The 20,746-nt window shown below is 52.7% G+C and overlaps 1 protein-coding gene across 1 annotated transcript in view; it reads right to left on the reverse strand.

Annotated features, from left to right (window-relative positions):
* Positions 1-4,254: 4,254 nt before the first annotated feature.
* LOC144677738 (disintegrin and metalloproteinase domain-containing protein 19-like) overlaps positions 4,255-20,746 on the reverse strand; it is a gene marked incomplete at both ends in the record, with an annotated part of 29,873 nt that continues 13,381 nt past the window's right edge. The window contains 3 exons of the mRNA XM_078537763.1: positions 4,255-4,339; positions 6,628-6,775; positions 15,711-15,819. Of these exons, the coding sequence (XP_078393889.1) occupies positions 4,255-4,339; positions 6,628-6,775; positions 15,711-15,819 (342 nt within the window). The remainder of the gene's footprint in view (positions 4,340-6,627; positions 6,776-15,710; positions 15,820-20,746) is intronic.

Consider the following 20,746-nt stretch of genomic DNA (forward strand, 5'->3'; position numbering starts at 1 on the left):
TACCCAGACTGGACTGAGAGACTGACCCTTACGCAGGCTGGACTGACCCTTACCCAGGCTGGACTAAGAGACTGACCCTTACCCAGGCTGGACTGAGAGACTGACCCTTACCCAGGCTGGACTGAGAGTCTGACCCTTACCCAGGCTGGACTGAGAGACTGACCCTTACCCAGACTGGACTGAGAGACTGACCCTTACCCAGGCCGGAGCTAAGAGCCTGACCCTTACCCAGGCTGGACTGAGAGTCTGACCCTTACCCAGGCTGGAGCGGAGAGACTGACCCTTACCCAGGCTGGACTGAGAGACTGACCCTTACCCAGGCTGGACTGAGAGAGTGACCCTTACCAAGGCTGGACTAAGAGACTGACCCTTACCCAGGCCTGAGCTAAGAGCCTGACCCTTACCCAGGCTGGACTGAGAGTCTGACCCTTACCCAGGCTGGAGCTGAGACACTGACCCTTACCCAGGCTGGACTGAGAGACTGACCCTTACCCAGGCTGGACTGAGAGTCTGACCCTTACCCAGGCTGGAGCTGAGACACTGACCCTTACCCAGGCTGGACTGAGAGACTGACCCTTACCCAGGCTGGACTGAGAGACTGACCCTTACCTAGGCTGGACTGAGAGACTAACACTTACCCAGGCTGGACTGACCCTTACCCAGGCTGGAGCTGAGAGACTGACCCTTACCCAGGTTGAACTGAGAGACTGACCCTTACCCAGGCTGGACTGAGAGACTGACCCTTACCCAGGCTGGACTGAGCAACTGACCCTTACCCAGGCTGGACTGAGAGACTGACCCTTACCCAGGCTGGACTGAGAGACTGACCCTTACTCAGGCTGGACTGAGAGACTGACCCTTACCCAGGCTGGACAGAGAGACTGACCATTACCCAGGCTGGACTGACCCTTACCCAGGCAGGACTGAGAGACTGACCCTTACCCAGGCTTGACTAAGAGACTGACCCTTACCCAGGCTGCAGCTGAGAGACTGACCCTTACGCAGGCTGGACTGAGAGACTGACCCTTACCCAGGCTGGACTGACCCTTACCCAGGCTGCAGCTGAGAGACTGACCCTTACGCAGGCTGGACTGAGAGACTGACCCTTACCCAGGCTAAACTGAGACTGACCCTTACCCAGGCTGGACTGAGAGACTGACCCTTACCCAGGCTGGACTGAGAGACTGACCCTTACCCTGGCGGGACTGGGAGACTGACCCTTACCCAGGCTGGACTGAGAGACTGACCCTTACCCAGGCGGGACTGAGAGATTGACCCTTACCCAGACTGGACTGAGAGACTGACCCTTACCCAGGCTGCATTGGGAGACTGACCCTTACCCAGGCGGGACTGGGAGACTGACCGTTGCTGCCCGAGTCCCCGGAGAGTTTAAGGTTTGTCCACATGTCACTGAGCAGAATTTACCAGAGAAACCACAGGGGGCGGGTCCGGGGGAGGGGCGGGTCCGGGGGAGGGGTGAATATTTCGCGTGATGATGAACCCACTGACCCCCGACCCCCCTCCACTACCCTCTCCCTCAATCTGCCCCGAGCTCTCATTTACTCCGCTTCCCCTCCCCCCCCATACCCTCCCTCACTCCCCCTCCCCGCACTCCCCCTCCCCTCACCCCCCCCGCACTCCCCCTCCCCTCACTCCCCCTCCCCCCACATACCCTCCCTCACTCCCCCTCCCCTCACTCCCCCTCCCCTCACCCCCCCCCGCACTCCCCCTCCCCGCACTCCCCTCCCCGCACTCCCCCGCCCCGCACTCCCCCTCCCCGCACTCCCCCTCCCCTCACTCCCCCCCGCACTCCCCCTCCCCTCACTCCCCCTCCCCTCACTCCCCCCCGCACTCCCCCTCCCCTCACTCCCCCTCTCCCTCACTCCCCCTCCCCCTCACCCCCCCCCGCACTCCCCCTCCCCGCACTCCCCCTCCCCGCACTCCCCCTCCCCTCACTCCCCTCCCCTCACCCCCCCCCGCACTCCCCCTCCCCGCACTCCCCCGCCCCGCACTCCCCCGCCCCGCACTCCCCCGCCCCGCACTCCCCCTCCCTGCACTCCCCCTCCCCGCACTCCCCCTCCCCTCACCCCCCCCCGCACTCCCCCTCCCCGCACTCCCCCTCCCCGCACTCCCCCTCCCCGCACTCCCCCGCCCCGCACTCCCCCGCCCCGCACTCCCCCTCCCTGCACTCCCCCTCCCCGCACTCCCCCTCCCCGCACTCCCCCCCCGCACTCCCCCCGCCCCGCACTCCCCCGCCCCGCACTCCCCCGCCCCGCACTCCCCCTCCCCGCACTCCCCCTCCCTCACCCCCCCGCACTCCCCCTCCCCGCACTCCCCCTCCCCTCACCCCGCCCCGCACTCCCCCTCCCCGCACTCCCCCCCCGCACTCCCCCGCCCCGCACTCCCCCGCCCCGCACTCCCCCGCCCCGCACTCCCCCGCCCCGCACTCCCCCGCCCCGCACTCCCCCCCCCCGCACTCCCCCCCCCGCACTCCCCCTCCCCGCACTCCCCCTCCCCGCACTCCCCCTCCCCGCACTCCCCCCTCCCCTCACTCCCCCTCCCCTCACTCCCCTCCCCGCACTCCCCCCCGCACTCCCCCTCCCGCACTCCCCCTCCCCGCACTCCCCCTCCCCTCACCCCCCCGCACTCCCCCTCCCCTCACTCCCCCTCCCCTCACCCCCCCCCGCACTCCCCCTCCCCGCACTCCCCCCCCCCGCACTCCCCCTCCCCGCACTCCCCCTCCCCGCACTCCCCCTCCCCGCACTCCCCCTCCCCGCACTCCCCCCCCCCGCACTCCCCCTCCCCGCACTCCCCCTCCCCTCACTCCCCCTCCCCGCACTCCCCCTCCCCGCACTCCCCCTCCCCGCACTCCCCCTCCCCGCACTCCCCCTCCCCGCACTCCCCCCCCCCGCACTCCCCCCCCCCGCACTCCCCCCCCCCGCACTCCCCCTCCCCGCACTCCCCCTCCCCGCACCCCCCCTCCCCTCACTCCCCCTCCCCGCACTCCCCCCCCCCGCACTCCCCCTCCCCGCACTCCCCCTCCCCGCACTCCCCCTCCCCGCACTCCCCCTCCCTTCACTCCCCCTCCCTCACTCCCCTCACCACCCCCTCCCTCACTCCCCCTCCCCTCACTCCCCCTCCCTCACTCCCCTCCCTCACTCCCCCTCCCCTCACTCCGCCTCCCTTACTCCCCCTCACCCTCCTCCCTCACTCCCCTCCCCTCACTCCACCTCCCTCACTCCCCCTCACCCCCCTCCCTCACCACCCCTCCCCTCACTCCCCCTCACCCCCCTCGCTCCCCTCCCTCACTCGCCCGCTCACTCGCCTCCCCTCACTCGCCTCCCCTGAAACCCCTCCCTCACTCGCCCCCTCACTCGCCCCCCTCACTCGCCTCCCTCACTCGCCTCCCTCACTCGCCTCCCTCACTCGCCTCCCCTCAAACACCTCCCCTCAAACACCTCCCTCACTCGCCTCCCTCACTCGCCTCCCTCACTCGCCTCCCTCACTCGCCTCCCCTCAAACACCTCCCTCACTCGCCCCCTCACTCGTCCCCTCACTCGCCTCCCTCACTCGCCTCCTCACTCGCCTCCCCCACTCGCCTCCCCTCACTCGCCTCCCTCATTCGCCCCCTCACTCGCCTCCCCTCAAACCCCTCCCTCACTCGCCCCCTCACTCGCCCCCCTCACTCGCCTCCCTCACTCGCCTCCCTCACTCGCCCCCTCACTCGCCTCCCCTCACTCATCTCCCCTCAAACCCCTCCCTCACTCGCCCCCCTCACTCGCCCCCACACTCGCCTCCCCTCACTCGCCCCCTCACTCGCCTCCCTCACGCGCCTCCCTCACTCGCCCCCTCACTCGCCTCCCCTCAAACCCCTCCCTCACTTGCCCCCTCACTCGCCCCCTCACTCGCCTCCCCTCACTCGCCCCCCTCACTCGCCTCCCCTCACTCGCCTCCCCTCACTCGCCTCCCCTCAAACCCCTCCCTCACTCGCCCCCTCACTCGCCTCCCTCACTCGCCTCCCCTCCCTCGCCTCCCTCACTCGCCTCCCCCACTCGCCTCCCCTCAAACCCTCCCCTCAAACCCCTCCCCTCAAACCCCTCCCTCACTCCCCTCCCCTCACTCCCCTCCCTCACTCCCCTCCCTCACTCCCCTCCCTCACTCCCCTCCCTCACTCCCCTCCCTCACTCGGCTCCTTCACTCGGCTCCTTCACTCACTGGCCTTGCTCACTGTGTGTGGCTGGGACACTGTCTCACCTCATGTGGCTGCTGCTCTCTCACGGTCTCCATGTGGAATCTGGGCTGTGAGGCCTCATTCACTAGCACTGGCACTGGCACCGCTCTGTAAACACATCACAGTGAATCTTAGGCTGTATCCCCCTCGACCACACCATCACCCACCCTGTGCCTGTCACAGGTTACCACCAAATAACACGTTACAGGTCTGTCTTAGACATGGGTTAATAATTCTCACACCTACTGCGTGCGTGTGTGAAATGGACCCAGAGAGACACAGTATGATCCCAGTGTGACATGGGGCATGTGACCAGAGTGTGGGGAGCGCGGTGAATGTTACACAGAGTTACGGGGCGAGGGAGTTACGGGGCGAGGGCGTTACGGGACGAGGGCATTACGGGGCGAGGGCGTTACGGGGCGAGGGCGTTACGGGGCGAGGGCGTTACGGGGTGAGGGTGTTACAGGGTGCGACGCAGCGAGGGCCAATTCTGTGATCCAGTGTGACCCAGTGTGAATGGAGAGTGTGAGACACTTTGATCCAGTGTGACCCAGTGCGAGACAGTGTGACCCAGAGCGAGACAGTGTAACCCAATGTGACCCAGAGCGAGACAGTGTGACCCAATGTGACCCAGTGCGAGACAGTGTGACCCAATGTGACCCAGTGCGAGACAGTGTGACCCAGTGCGAGACAGTGTGACCCGGTGCGAGACAGTGTGACCCGGTGCGAGACAGTGTGACCCGGTGCGAGACAGTGTGACCCGGTGCGAGACAGTGAGACCCGGTGCGAGACAGTGAGACCCGGTGCGAGACAGTGAGACCCGGTGCGAGACAGTGAGACCCGGTGCAAGACAGTGAGACCCGGTGCGAGACAGTGAGACCCAGTGCGAGACAGTGAGACCCAGTGCGAGACAGTGTGACCCAGTGCGACCCAGTGCGAGACAGTGTGACCCAGTGTGATCCCGTGCGAGACAGTGTGACCCAGTGTGATCCCATGCGAGACAGTGTGACCCAGTGCGAGACAGTGTGACCCAGTGCGATCCCGTGTGAGACAGTGTGACCCAGTGCAAAACAGTGTGACCCAGTGCGAGACAGTGTGACCTAGTGTGATCTAGTGCGAGACAGTGTGACACAGTGCGAGACAGTGTGACACAGTGCGAGACAGTGTGGTCCAGTGTGACCCAGTGCGAGACAGTGTGACCCAGTGCGATCCCGTGCGAGACAGTGTGACCCAGTGCGAGACAGTGTGACCCAGTGCGAGACAGTGTGACCCAGTGTGACCTAGTGCGAGACAGTGTGACCCAGTGCGAGACAGTGTGACCCAGTGTGATCTAGCGCGATACAGTGTGACCCAGTGTTATCCAGTGCGAGACAGTGTGACCCAGTGCAAGACAGTGTGACCCAGTGCGAGACAGTGTGATCCCGTGCGAGACAGTGTGACCCAGTGTGACCCAGTGTGATCTAGTGCGAGACAGTGTGACCCAATGTGATCTAGTGCGAGACAGTGTGACCCAGTGCGAGACAGTGTGTCCCAGTGCGAGACAGTGTGACCCAATCTGAGCCCGTGCGAGACAGTGTGACCCAGTGCGAGACAGTGTGACCCAGTGCGAGACAGTGTGACCCAGTGCGAGACAGTGTGACCCAGTGCGATCCCGTGCGAGACAGTGTGACCCAGTGCGAGACAGTGTGACCCAGTGCGAGACAGTGTGACCCAGTGTGATCTAGTGCGATACAGTGACCCAGTGCGAGACAGTGTGACCCAGTGCGAGACAGTGTGACCCAGTGTGATCCCGTGCGAGACAGTGTGACCCAGTGCGAGACAGTGTGACCCAGTGCGAGACAGTGTGACCCAGCGTGATCTAGTGCGAGACAGTGTGATCCAGTGTGAGACAGTGTGACCCAGTGCGAGACAGTGTGACCCAGTGCGAGACAGTGTGACCCAGCGTGATCTAGTGCGAGACAGTGTGATCTAGTGCAAGACAGTGTGATCCCGTGCGACAGTGTGACCCAGTGCGAGACAGTGTGACCCAGTGCGAGACAGTGTGACACAGTGTGACCCAGTGCGAGACAGTGTGACCCAATGTGATCTAGTGCGAGACAGTGTGACCCAGTGCGAGGCAGTGTGACCCAGTGTGATCCCGTGCGAGAAAGTGTGACCCACTGTGATCCAGCGCAAGACAGTGTGACCCAGTGCAAGACAGTGTGACCCACTGTGATCTAGTGCGTGACAGTGTGACACAGTGCGATAGTGTGACCCAGTATGATCTAGTGCGAGACAGTGTGACCCAGTGCGAGACAGTGTGACCCAGTGCGATACAGTGTGACCCAGTGCGATACAGTGTGACCCAGTGTGAGACAGTGCAACCCAGTGGGATGTGCGATCTCTTCCCTCATTACCTGCCTGCCTTGGCCCTTTGCCGCCTGTAGTTTCTCCATCTTGTGCGTAAGGCTTCCCGATGTTTGTAGCAGATGTACAGGCTCAGCAGGATTGTGGGGATCAGCAGTAGGAAGCTGAATAAGAGCCCAGTGAGCAGAGCTTTCTGGTCTGTGAAGAGAGCAGAGAAGTGAGATCGTATTGAGAAACCGAGCTGCCCTGTGGAGGACACCACCACTCACAACAACGCTGTGCCCCCCAGTTCAAAGTGCTGGATAATGGACACTGGAGCAGTGGGTGGATTCAGGAGGTGTCAGTGCCTGCACTGTGACTGCACGGGGAAAATGCCCCTTCAGGGACTGGCAGAGGGCAAAGCAAAGTCTCAGAGATGGGAAGGAGCTGTTCCAACACTGCACAGGCATCTTCCTGGGGGTGGTGAGGGCACAGGCACCTTCCTGGGGGTGGCGAGGGCACAGGCACCTTCCTGGGGGTGGCGAGGGCACAGGGATATGTCCTGTTTCGAGACAGTGTGAGGAGGTTAGTGAGCATCTCTAAAGGAAGTATGACTGGAGATTATATGGGAGGCAGCAACTGAAGAGCGGTCAGTTTATTTTCATTAAGTGTCAATCCAACTTTGTACAAATAACTTCCGGTTCACTCCCTTCCCCTTCCGGAATATTCTGCACCCTCTCTCTGATGTCCTTTCCCCTGGCACCAGGGCGGGTCTCATGATGACGGTTACAGGTATATAACAACTGCATCTCTGCGCTTGGCTGTTCCACCTGTATAGTCCCTTGCCCATTGGTGTAGTGGTCTGGACTGCACTCCTCCAGGCGGTTATCACTCCCAGCAGTGTCCAACAGAATCTGAGAGTGGCACACACCTTGCAAACAGAGCGTGTCTTGAACTGAGTGAGAAGCGAGGGGTTTGGTGAGTGAGGGGATTTAGTGAAGAGGGGAAGGAGTTGCTCATTTATTTCTGACATTTTTCACCCCCAGTATTTGGGTCTTACAGCAGTGCAGCAGAAGAATCTGATTGGTGAGTAACTGATAAGTTATTCTACTTATAATAATTAGCTTGTAGAAGTTAAAGTATGGGCAGGGTAGCTCGGCCGAGTGGAATGCACATCCTGTGGCACGTGGGAAGTCGCAGACACAACATGTGACCGAGACAATCACATCCGCAGGAAGTGTCACCAGCTGCAAAAACTTGAGCTCCAGATTACGGAACTCAAGTGACCCATTGTACAAACAGCATTGGGTGCGGCCTGGCTATGGGTCTGGGACTGGCATAGGCTGGGACAGGGGAGGTGGTGGCGTAGTGGTACTGTCACTGGACTAACCCAGAGACCTAGGGTAATGCTCTGGTACCTGGGTTCGACCCCACCATGGAAGATGGCGGAATTTGAATTCAATAAATTAAAAGTCTAATGAGGAACATGAATCTATCATCAATTGTTGTAAAAACCCATCTGGTTCACTAATGTCCTTTAGGGAAGGAAATCTGCCGTCCTTACCTGGTCTGGCCTACATGTGAATCCAGACCCACAACAATGTGGTTGACCCTTAACTGCCTCTGAAATGGCCGAGTTCAAGAGGAATTAGAGATGGGCAATAAATCCTGGTCCAGTCAGCGAAACCCACATCCCGGGAATGAATTATTTAAAAAGTTGTCATTTTGAAATGCTGACTGGGGGTTAATGCGGCTGATGCAGGTTAGTGAGGATCACTGCACGTTAGTGAGGATCACTGCAGGTTAGTGAGGATCACTGCAGGTTAGTGAGGATCACTGCAGGTTAGTGAGGATTACTGCAGGTTAGTGAGGATCACTGCAGGTTAGTGAGGATTACTGCAGGTTAGTGAGGATTACTGCAAGTTAATGAGGGTCACTGCAGGTTAGTGAGGATCACTGCAGGTTAGTGAGGATCACTGCAGGTTAGTGAGAGTCACTGCAGGTTAGTGAGGATTACTGCAGGTTAGTGAGGATCACTGCAGGTTAGTGAGAGTCACTGCAGGTTAGTGAGGATCACTGCAGGTTAGTGAGGATCACTGCAGGTTAGTGAGGATCACTGCAGGTTAGTGACGATTACTGCAGGTTAGTGACGATTACTGCAGGTTAGTGAGGATTACTGCAGGTTAGTGAGGATTACTGCAGGTTAATGAGGATTACTGCAGGTTAGTGAGGATTACTGCAGGTTAGTGACGATTACTGCAGGTTAATGAGGATTACTGCAGGTTAGTGAGGATTACTGCAGGTTAGTGAGGATTACTGCAGGTTAATGAGGATTACTGCAGGTTAGTGACGATTACTGCAGGTTAGTGACGATTACTGCAGGTTAGTGACGATTACTGCAGGTTAGTGAGGATTACAGCAGGTTAGTGAGGATTACTGCAGGTTAGTGAGGATTACTGCAGGTTAGTGAGGATTACTGCAGGTTAATGAGGATTACTGCAGGTTAATGACGATTACTGCAGGTTAGTGAGGATTACTGCAGGTTAGTGAGGATTACTGCAGGTTTGTGAGAGTCACTGCAGGTTAGTGAGGATCACTGCAGGTTTGTGAGAGTCACTGCAGGTTAGTGAGGATTACTGCAGGTTTGTGAGAGTCACTGCAGGTTAGTGAGGATTACTGCAGGTTAATGAGGATTACTGCAGGTTAGTGAGGATTACTGCATGTTAGTGAGAGTCACTGCAGGTTAGTGAGGATCACTGCAGGTTAGTGAGGATTACTGCAGGTTAATGAGGATTACTGCAGGTTTGTGAGAGTCACTGCAGGTTAGTGAGGATTACTGTAGGTTAATGAGGGTCACTGCAGGTTAGTGAGGATTACTGCAGGTTAATGAGGATTACTGCAGGTTAGTGAGGATTACTGCAGGTTAATGAGGATTACTGCAGGTTAGTAAGGATTATTGCAGGTTAGTGAGGATTACTGCAGGTTAGTGAGGATTACTGTAGGTTAATGAGGGTCACTGCAGGTTAGTGAGGATTACTGCAGGTTAGTGAGGATTACTGTAGGTTAATGAGGGTCACTGCAGGTTAGTGAGGATTACTGCAGGTTTGTGAGGATTACTGCAGGTTAATGAGGATTACTGCAGGTTAATGAGGATTACTGCAGGTTAATGAGGATTACTGCAGGTTAGTGAGGATTACTGCAGGTTAGTGAGGATTACTGCAGGTTTGTGAGGGTTACTGCAGGTTTGTGAGGGTCACTGCAGTTTAGTGAGGATTACTGCAGGTTAGTGAGGTTTACAGCAGGGTTAGTGAGGATCACTGCAGTTTAGTGAGGATTACTGCAAGTTAGTGAGGTTCACAGAACTTTAGTGAGGATCACTGCAGGTTAGTGAGGTTTACTGCAGTTTAGTAAGGTTTACTGCAGGTTAGTGAGGATTACTGCAGATTTGTGAGGTTTACAGCAGGGTTAGTGAGGATTACAGCAGGGTTAGTGAGGATCACTGCAGGATAGTGAGCCTTACAGCAGGCTAGTGAGGATTACTGCACGTTAGTGAAGATCACTGCAAGTTAGCGATCATTACAGCAGGTTAGTGAGGATCACTGCAGGTCAATGAGGATTACAGCAGGTTAGTGAGGATTACAGTAGGTTAGTGAGGATTACAGCAGGTTAGTGAGGTTTATGCAGGACAGTGAGTATCATTGCTGGTCAGTGAGGATTACAGCAGAGTTACTGAGGATTACAGCAGGGTTATCGAGGATCACTGCATATTAGTGAGGATTACTGCAGGTTAGTGAGGATTACTGCAGGTTACTGAGGTTTACAGCAGGGTTAGTGAGGATTACAGCAGGGATAGTGAGGTTTACAGCTGGGTTAGTGAGGATTACAGCAGGGATAGTGAGGTTTACAGCTGGGTTAGTGAGGTTTACAGCTGGGTTAGTGAGGATCACTGCAGGTTACTGAGGATCACTGCAGGTTACTGAGGTTTACAGCAGGGTTAGTAACAATTACAGCAGGTTAGTGAGGATCTCTGCAGGTTAGTGAGGGATACAGCAGGTTAGTGTGGATCACTGAACTTTAGTGAGGATCACTGCAGGTTAGTGAAGTTTACAACATCTTAGTGAGGTTTATTGCAGTTTAGTGAGGATTACTGCAGGGTTAGTGAGGATTACTGCAGGTTAGTGAGTTTTACAGCAGGTTTAGTGAGGTTCACTGGAGGTTAGTGAGGAGTACAGCAGGTTAGGGAGGGTGAAAGCAGGTTAGTGAGGTTTATGCAGGACAGTGAGTATCATTGCTGGTCAGTGAGGATTACTGCAGGTTAGTGAGGATTACAGCAGGGATAGTGAGGTTTACAGCTGGGTTAGTGAGGATCACTGCAGGATATTGAGGATCACTGCAGGTTACTGAGGTTTACAGCAGGGTTAGTAACGATTACAGCAGATTAGTGAGGATCACTGCAGGTTAGTGAGGGATACAGCAGGTTAGTGTGGATCACTGAACTTTAGTGAGGATCACTGCAGGTTAGTGAAGTTTACAACAGCTTAGTGGGGTTTATTGCAGTTTAGTGAGGATTACTGCAGGGTTAGTGAGGATTACTGCAGGGTTAGTGAGGATTACTGCAGGTTAGTGAGTTTTACAGCAGGGTTAGTGAGTTTTACAGCAGGGTTAGTGAGGTTCACTGGAGGTTAGTGAGGAGTACAGCAGGTTAGGGAGGGTGAAAGCAGGTTAGTGAGGTTTATGCAGGACAGTGAGTATCATTGCTGGTCAGTGAGGATTACTGCAGGTTAGTGAGGATTACAGCTGGGTTAGTGAGGATTACAGCAGGGTTAGTGAGGATTACAGCAGGGTTAGTGTGGATGACTGTAGGTTAGTGAGGTTGACTGCAGGTTAGCGACGATTACTGCAGGTTAGTGAGGATTACAACAGCGTTAGTGAGGATTACAGCAGGGTTAGTGTGGATGACTGCAGGTTAGTGAGGTTGACTTCAGGTTAGTGAGGTTAACTGCAGGTTAGTGAGGTTTACAGCAGAGTTAGAGACAGCAGGGTTAGTGAGGATCTCTGCATATTAGTGAGGATTACTGAGGTTAGTGAGTTTTACAGCAGGTTAGTGAGGGTGAAAGCAGGTTAGTGAGGTTTATTGCAGGTCAGTGAGTATCATTGCAGGTTAGTGAGGATCACTGCAGGTTAGTGAGATTTACTGCAGGTTAGTGGGGTTCACTGCAGGTTAGTGAGGTTTACTGCAGGTTAGTGAGGTTTACAGCAGGTTTAGTGAGGATTACTGCAGGGTTAGTTAGGATCATTGCAGGGTTAGTTAGGATCACTGCAGGGTTAGTTAGGATCACTTCAGATTAGTGACGATTACTGCAGGTTAGTGAGGATTACTGCAGGTTAGTGAGGATTACTGCAGGTTAGTGAGGATCACGGAACTTTAGTGAGGATCATTGCAGGTTAATGAGGTTTACAACAGGTTAGTGAGGTTTACTGCAGGTTAGTGAGGATTACTGCAGGTTAGTGAAGTTTACAGCAGGGTTAGTGAGGATTATTGCAGGGTTAGTGAGGATCACCGCAGGTTAGTGAGGATTACTGCAGGTTACTGAGGTTTACAGCAGGGTTTGTGAGGATTACTGCAGGTTAGTGAGGATTACAGCTGTTTAGTGTGGATCACTGCACTTTAGTGAGGATCACTGTAGGTTAGTGAGCTTTACAACAGATTAGTGAGGTTTACTGCAGTTTAGTAAGGATCACTGCAGGTTAGTGAGGAGTACAGCAGGGTTAGTGAGGATCACTGCAGGTTATTGAGGATCACTGCAGATTAGTGAGGTTTACAGCAGGGTTACTGAGGATTACTGCAGGGTTAGTGAGGATCACCGTAGGTTAGTGAGGATTACAGCAGGTTAGTGAGGATTATAGCAGGTGTCTGAGGTTTACAGCAGGGTTAGTGAAGATTACAGCAGATTAGTGAGGATTACAACAGGTTAGTGAGGATTACAACAGGTTAGTGAGGATTACAACAGGTTAGTGAGGATCACTGCAGGTTAGTGAGGATTACTGCAGGTTAGTGAGGATTACAACAGGTTAGTGAGGATCACTGCAGGTTAGTGAGGATCACTGCAGGGTTAGTGAGGATTACTGCAGGGTTAGTGAGGATCACCGTAGGTTAGTGAGGATTACAGCAGGTTAGTGAGGATTATAGCAGGTGTCTGAGGTTTACAGCAGGGTTAGTGAGGATTACAGCAGATTAGTGAGGATTACTGCAGGTTAGTGAGGATTACTGCAGGTTAGTGAGGATTACTGCAGGTTAGTGAGGATTGCAACAGGTTAGTGAGGATTACAACAGGTTAGTGAGGATTACAGCAGGTTAGTGAGGATTACAGCAGGTTAGTGAGGATTACTGCAGGTTAGTGAGGATCACTGCAGGTTAGTGAGGATCACTGCAGGTTAGTGAGGATCACTGCAGATTTGTGAGGTTTACAGCAGGGTTACTGAGGATTACTGCAGGGTTACTGAGGATTACTGCAGGGTTAGTGAGGATCACCGTCGCTTAGTGAGGATTACAGCAGGGTTAGTGAGGATTATAGCAGGGTTAGTGAGGATTATAGCAGGGTTAGTGAGGAGTGCAGCAGGTTAGTGAGGATCACTGCAGGTTAGTGAGGATCACTGCAGGTTAGTGAGGATCACTGCAGGTTAGTGAGGTTTACAGCAGGGTTACTGAGGATTACTGCAGGGTTAGTGAGGATCACCGTAGGTTAGTGAGGATTACAGCAGGGTTAGTGAGGATTATAGCAGGGTTAGTGAGGATTATAGCAGGTTAGTGAGGATTGCAGCAGGTTAGTGAGTATCACTCTAGGTTAGTGAGGATTGCTGCAGGTTACTGAGGTTTACAGCAGGGTTACTGAGGTTTACAGCAGGGTTAGTGAGGATTACTGCAGGTTAGCGAGGATCACTGCAGGTTAGTGAGGATTACTGCAGGGTTAGTGAGGATTACAGCAGATTAGTGAGGATTACTGCAGGTTACTGAGGACTACAGCAGGTTAGTGTGGATCACTGAACTTTAGTGAGGATCACTGCAGGTTACTGAGGATTACAGCAGGTTAGTGAGGTTTACAGCAGGTTACTGAGGGTGAAAGCATGTTAGTGAGGTTTATTGCAGGTCAGTGAGTATCATTGCAGGCTAGTGAGGTTTACAGCAGGTTAGTGAGGGTTAAAGCAGGTTAGTGAGGTTTCCTACAAGTTAGTGAGGATTACAGCACGTTATTGAGGTTGTATTTGTTGCCCTTCGATAACTGCCCTTGAACTGAGAGACTCGCTTGGTCGAAATGACAGAGGGCAGTTAGGAGTCACTCACAATGGTGTGGATCTGAAGTCACATGTAGGCCAGACCAGGTAAGGATACGAACATACGAATGTACAAAATAGAAACAGGAGTAGACCATTTGGCCCCTCGAGCCTGCTCCGCCATTCAATAAGGTCATGGCTGATCTTCTTGTGTTTCGATTTCCACATTCCCATCTAACCCCGATAACCTTTGATTCTCTTGCCTAACAAGAATCTATCTACCTCCGCCTTAAAAATATTCAATGTCCCCGTCTCCACCACCTTCTGAGGCAGAGAGTTCCAAAGTCACACAACCCTCTGAGAGAAAAAATTTCCCCTCATCTCTGTCCTAAAAGGGCGACCCCTAATTTTAAAACATTGCCCCCTAGTTCTGGACTCACCCACAAGAGGAAACATCCTTTCCACGTCCACCTTGTCAAGGCTGTTCAGGATCTTATACACTTCAATCAAATCACCCCTCACTCTTCTAAACTCCAGTGGAAACAAGCCCAGTCTGTCCAACCTTTCCTCATAAGACAACCCACTCATTCCAGGTATCAATCTAGTAAACCTCCTCTGAACCATCTCCAATGCATTTACACCCTTCCTTAAATAAGGAGACCAAAACTGCACACAGTATTCGAGGTGCGGTCTCACCAATGTCCTGTATAACTGAAGCACAACATCCTTACTTTTATGTTCTTTATATTCTGACCACTCATCTTTGTGGAGCTCTCTGCTTTTTCAATAAGTTTGATGCTTTCCTCCACATCTTTAGTTAACTATGGATAGTGGGTTCTCCCTTTAGAATTTTTCTTTATAGTAGGAATGTACTTATTCTGGAATATCTCCTTAACTGTCTGCCACTGTGTTCGGGTTTTTACGACAATGGTTTCATTGTCACTTTCACTTATAGACTTTATTTGGAATTATTGATTGATCTATTGTGGTGGGATTCATTCCCCAGAGTCCCCAGGATACAGTACAGTGACAATACACCACCCCTTCCCCATGAGGGTCCCTGTGGGGTTAGTCTGGTTTACTGTAGGGTTTTTTATTCATTTCATTTATTGCCCATCCCTAATTGCCCTTGTTTAGGGGGCAGTTAAGAGTCACCCACATCGCTGTGGGTCTGGAGTCACATGTAGGCCAGACCAGGTAAGGACATCAGATTTCCTTCCTTAAAGGACATTAGTGAACCAGATGGGTTTTCACAACAATCGATGATAGTTTCAAGGTCATCATCAGACTTTTCACAGAATCACAGTGCAGAAGAGGCCCATCGAGTCTGCACCGACACATGAGAAACACCTGACCTACCTACCTAATCCCATTTACCAGCACTTGGCCCATAGCCTTGAATGTTGTGACGTGCCAAGTGCTCATCCAGGTACTTTTTAAAGGATATGAGGAAACCCGCTTCCACCACCCTCCCAGGCAGTGCATTCCAGACCATCACCACCCTCTGGGTAAAAAAGCTTTTTCCTCACATCCTCCCTAAACCTCCTGCCCCTCACCTTGAACTTATGCCCCCTTGTGACTGACCCTTCAACTAAGGGGAACAGCTGCTCCCTATCCACCCTGTCCATGCCCCTCATAATCTTGTACACCTCGATCAGGTCGCCCCTCAGTCTTCTCTGCTCCAAATTTTAATTACAGATTTTTATTGAACTCAAATTTCACCGTCTGCCGATTCGAACCCGGGTCCCCAGAGCATGACCCTGGGGCTCTGGAATACTAGCCCAGTGACAATATCACTACACCATCACCTCCCCTCTTACCCCTTACTGGGGGTTAGTGAAGTTTACCAGCTTATTGTTGACTGTGTTTAATTGACTCTTACTGTCTCCGTGCACGGGTCCACTGTCAATGCTGCCTCCAAGTCCGGGTTTATCACAATATGGTGGGGCCCAGTGACCATCGCAGTGACAATTCCTGTTACTGTTACAAACCTGTGAATGGAACCAGTGTATAGCTGAGATCAAACACAAACTCATCATCCAACCCTGAATCCCAAAACCCCAAACCCCGGGACCCCAAACCCCGGGACCCCAAAACCCCAAACCTCCAAACCCCGGGACCCCAAAACCCCAAACCCCGGGACCCCAAAACCCCAAACCCCGGGACCCAAAACCCCCAAACCCCGGGACCCCAAAACCCCAAACCCCGGGACCCCAAAACCCGGGACTCCAAAACCCCAAACCCCGGGACCCCAAAACCCCGGGACCCCAAACCCCGGGACCCCAAACCCCGGGACCCCAAAACCCCGGGACCCCAAAACCCCAAGACCCCAAACCCCGGGACCCCCAAACCTCCAAACCCGGAACCCCAAAACCCTAAAACCCCAGAACCTCAAAACCCGGAAACCCTAAACCTGCAAACTCCGGGACCCCAAAACCCGTGACCCCAAACCCCGCAACCCCAAACCCTGGAAACCCTAAACCTCCAAACACCGGGACTCCAAACCCCAGGACCCCAAACCCCCAAACCCCAAACCCCGGGACTGCAAAAAAACCCAGATCCCAAAACCCCGATCCGCAAAAGCCCAGGACCCCAAAACCCCCAAATCCCCAGACCCCAAATCCCCAGACCCCAAATCCCCAGACCCCAAATCCCCAGACCCCAAATCCCCAGACCCCAAATCCCCAGACCCCAAATCCCATCACCCCATCAGGGGCCTTTGCTGCAATGCAGTTTGAATTTCACAGAATCACAGTGCAGAAGAGGCCCTTCGGCCCATCGACACGTGAGAAACACCTGACCTACCTACCTAATCCCATTTACCAGCACTTGGCCCATAGCCTTGAATGTTATGACGTGCCAAGTGCTCATCCAGGTACTTTTTAAAGGATGTGAGGCAACCCGCCTCCACCACCCTCCCAGGCAGTGCATTCCAGACCATCACCGCCCTCTGGGTAAAAAGGTTTTTCCTCACATCCCCCTAAACCTCCTGCCCCTCACCTTGAACTTATGTCCCCTTGTGACTGACCCTTCAAATAAGGGGAACAGCTGCTCCCTATCCACCCTGTCCATGCCCCTCATAATCTTGTACACCTCGATCAGGTCGCCCCTCAGTCTGCTCTGCTCCAACGAAAACAACCCAATTCTATCCAACCTCTCTTCATAACTTAAATGTTTCATCCCAGGCAACATCCTGGTGAATCTCCTCTGCACCCCCTCCAGTGCAATCACATCCTTCCTATAATGTGGCGACCAGAACTGCACACAGTACTCCAGCTGTGGCCTCACCAAGGTTCTATACAACTCCAACATGACCTCCCTACTTTTGTAATCTATGCCTCGATTGATAAAGGCAAGTGTCCCATATGCCTTTTTCACCATCCCACTAACATGCCCCTCCACCTTCAGAGATCTATGGACACACACGCCAAGGTCCCTTTGTTCCTCAGAACTTCCTAGTGCCATGCCGTTCATTGAATACTTCCTTATCAAATTACTCCTTCTAAAGTGTATCACCTCTCACTTTTCAGGGTTAAATTCCATCTGCCACTTATTTGCCCATTTGACCATCCCGTCTATATCTTCCTGTAGCCCAAGACACTCAACCTCACTGTTAACCACCCGGCCAATCTTTGTGTCATCCGCAAACTTACTAATCCTACCCCCCACATAGTCATCTATGTCGTTTATATAAATGACAAATAATAGGGGACCCAGCACAGATCCCTGTGGTACGCCACTGGACACTGGCTTCCAGTCACTAAAGCATCCTTCTGTCATCACCCTCTGCCTCCTACAACTAAGCCAATTTTGAATCCACCTTATCAAATTACCCTGTATCCCATGTGCATTTGCCTTCTTTATAAGTCTCCCATGTGGGACCTTGTCAAAGGCTTTGCTGAAATCCATATAAACTACATCAACTGCACTACCCTCATCTACACACCTGGTCACCTCCTCAAAAAATTCAATCAAATTTGTTAGGCATGACCTCTCTCTGACAAAGCCATGCTGACTATCCCTGATCAAACCTTGCCTCTCCAAGTGGAGATAGATTCTCTCCTTCAGAACTTTCTCCAATAGTTTCCCTACCACTGACGTGAGACTCACTGGCCTGTAGTTCCCTGGCTTATCTCTACAGCCCTTCTTAAATAGCGGAACCACATTAGCTGTTCTCCAGTCCTCTGGCACCTCCCCCGTGGCCAGAGAGGAATTAAAAATTTGGGTCAGAGCCCCTGCGATCTCCTCCCTTGCCTCCCTCAGCAGTCTGGGACACAAATCATCTGGACCTGGAGATTTGTCCACTTTTAAGCCTGCCAACACCTCCAATACCTTGTCACTCCCTATATTAATTTGCTCAAGAACCTCGCAGTCTCTCTCCCCGAGTTCGATACCTTCATCCTCATTCTCTTGGGTGAAGACGGATGTGAAGTATTCATTCAACACTCTACCGATGTCCTCTGGCTCCACCCATAGATTGCCCCCTTGGTCCCTAATGGGCCCTACTCTTTCCCTGGTTATCCTCTTCCCATTGATATACTTATAGAATATCTGGTAAATTTGGTAAAGATTAGCTGAGCACTCACAAATGGTGCTGAACATACAAATACACAAATTATAGAAACATAGAAAGGAATAGGCCATTCGGCCCTTCGAGCCTGCTCCGCCATTCATTATGATCATGGCTGATCCTCTATCTCAATGCTGTACTCCCGCTTTCTCCCCATACCCCTTGATATCTTTAGAGTCTAGAAACCGACCTATTTCCTTCTTAAATATATTCAGTGACTTGACCTCCAGAGTCTCCTGTGGTAGAGAATTCCACAGGTTCACCACCCTCTGAGTGAAGATGTTTCCCCTCATCTCAGTCCTAAATGGCCTACCCTGTATCCTGAGACTGTGACCCCTTGTTCTAGACCCCCCCAACCAGGGGAAACATCATCCCTGCATCCAGTCTGTCAGAATTTTATTTGTTTCAATCATATCTCCTCTCATTCTTCTAAACTGCAGTGAATACATGCCTAGTCAGCCCAATCTCTCCTCATATGACAATCCTGCCATCCCAGGAATCAGTCTGGTGAACCTTCGCTGCACTCCCTCCATGGCAAGTATATCCTTTCTTAGGTAAGGAGACCAAAACTGTGCACAATACTCCAGGTGTGATTTTACCAAGGCCCTGTACAGCTGCAGTAAGACATCCTTGCTCCTGTACACAAGTCCTCTCAGAATGAAGGCCAACATACCATTTGCTTTCTTTACTGCTTGCTGCACTTGCATGTTTGCTTTCAGTGATTGGTGTACAAGGACACCCAAGTCCCTTTGTACATCAACATTTCGCAATCTATCACCATTTAAATAATACTCTGCCATTTTGTTTTTCGGACCGAAGTGGATAACTTCACAGTTATCCACATTATACTGCATCTGCCATGTGTCTGGCCACTCACTCACTCTGTCTAAATCGTTTCGAACCCTCTTAATACCCTCCTCACCACTCACATTCCCATCAAGCTTCGTGTCATCAGCAAATTTGGAAATATTACAAATCATATCCAAATCATTGATATATATTGTGAATAGCTGGGACACAAGCACTGATCCCTGCAGTACCCCACTAGTCACTGCCTGCCACTCTGAGAAAAGACCCATTTATTCCTACGCTCTGTTTCCTGTCTGCGAACCAATTCTCAATCCATGCCAATATATTACCCCCAATCCCACGTGCTTTAACTTTACACACTAACCTCTTACGTGGGACTTTATCAAAAACTTTCTGAAAATCCAAATACACCACATCCACTGGTTCTCCCTTATCTATTCTGCTAGTTACATCTTCAAAAAACTACAGTAGGTTTGTCGAATATGATTTCCCTTTCATAAATCCATGTTGACTTTGTCTAATCCTGCTGATATTTTCTAAGTGTCCTGTTATCATATCCTTTATAATAGACTCTAGAATTTTCCCTACTACTGATATTAGTCTAACTGGTCTGTAATTCCCTGTTTTCTCCCTCCCTCCTTTTTTAAACAGTGGGGTTACATTTGCCACCCTCCAATCTGCTGGGACTATTCCAGAATCTATAGAATTTTGGAAGATGACAACTAACGCATCCACTATTTCCACGGCCACTTCCTTTAGTGCCCTGGGATGTAGATTATCAGGTCCTGGAGACTTATCAGCTTTCAGTCCCATTAATTTCTCCAGCACCATTGTTTGAGTAATACTGATTTCCTTCAATTCCTCCTTCTCACTAGACCTCAGTTCCCTAGCATTCCTGGGAAGTTATCTGTTTCTTCCTCTGTGAAGACAGAACTAAAGTAGTTGTTTAATTGCTCCGCCATTAGGAGCAGGGTTAGGCCACCCGGCCCCTCGAGCCTGCTCTGCTATTCAATAAGATCATGGCTGATCTGACTGTGGTCTCAACTCCACTTTCCCGCCTACCCCTGATAATCTTTGACTCCCTTGTGAGTCAAGAATCTGAGTAACACAGCCTTGAATATATTCAGTGAGCCACCCTCCACTCAAGACCATAGGAACAGAAATTAGGCCATTTGGCCCATCGAGTCTGCTCTGCCATTCAATCATGGCTGATAAGTTTCTCAACCCCATTCTCCCGCCTTCTCCCCTTAACCTTTGATCCCTTTACCAATCAAGAACCTATCTCTCTCGGTCTTAAATACACTCAATGACCTGGCCTCCACAGCCTTCTGTGGCAATGAATTCCATAGATTCACCACTCTCTCTGGCTAAAGAAGTTTCTCCTCATCTCTGTTCTAAAAGGTCTTCCCTTTACTCTGAGGCTGTGCCCTCGGGTCCTAGTCTCTCCTACTAACGGAAACATCTTCCCCACGTCTACTCTATCCAGGCCTTTCTGTATCCTGTAAGTTTCAATCAGATCCCCCCCTCATCCTTCTAAA

Source organism: Cetorhinus maximus, unplaced genomic scaffold (genome assembly GCF_964194155.1).
Source record: "Cetorhinus maximus unplaced genomic scaffold, sCetMax3.hap1.1 HAP1_SCAFFOLD_2952, whole genome shotgun sequence".
Taxonomy (NCBI): Eukaryota; Metazoa; Chordata; class Chondrichthyes; order Lamniformes; family Cetorhinidae; genus Cetorhinus; species Cetorhinus maximus.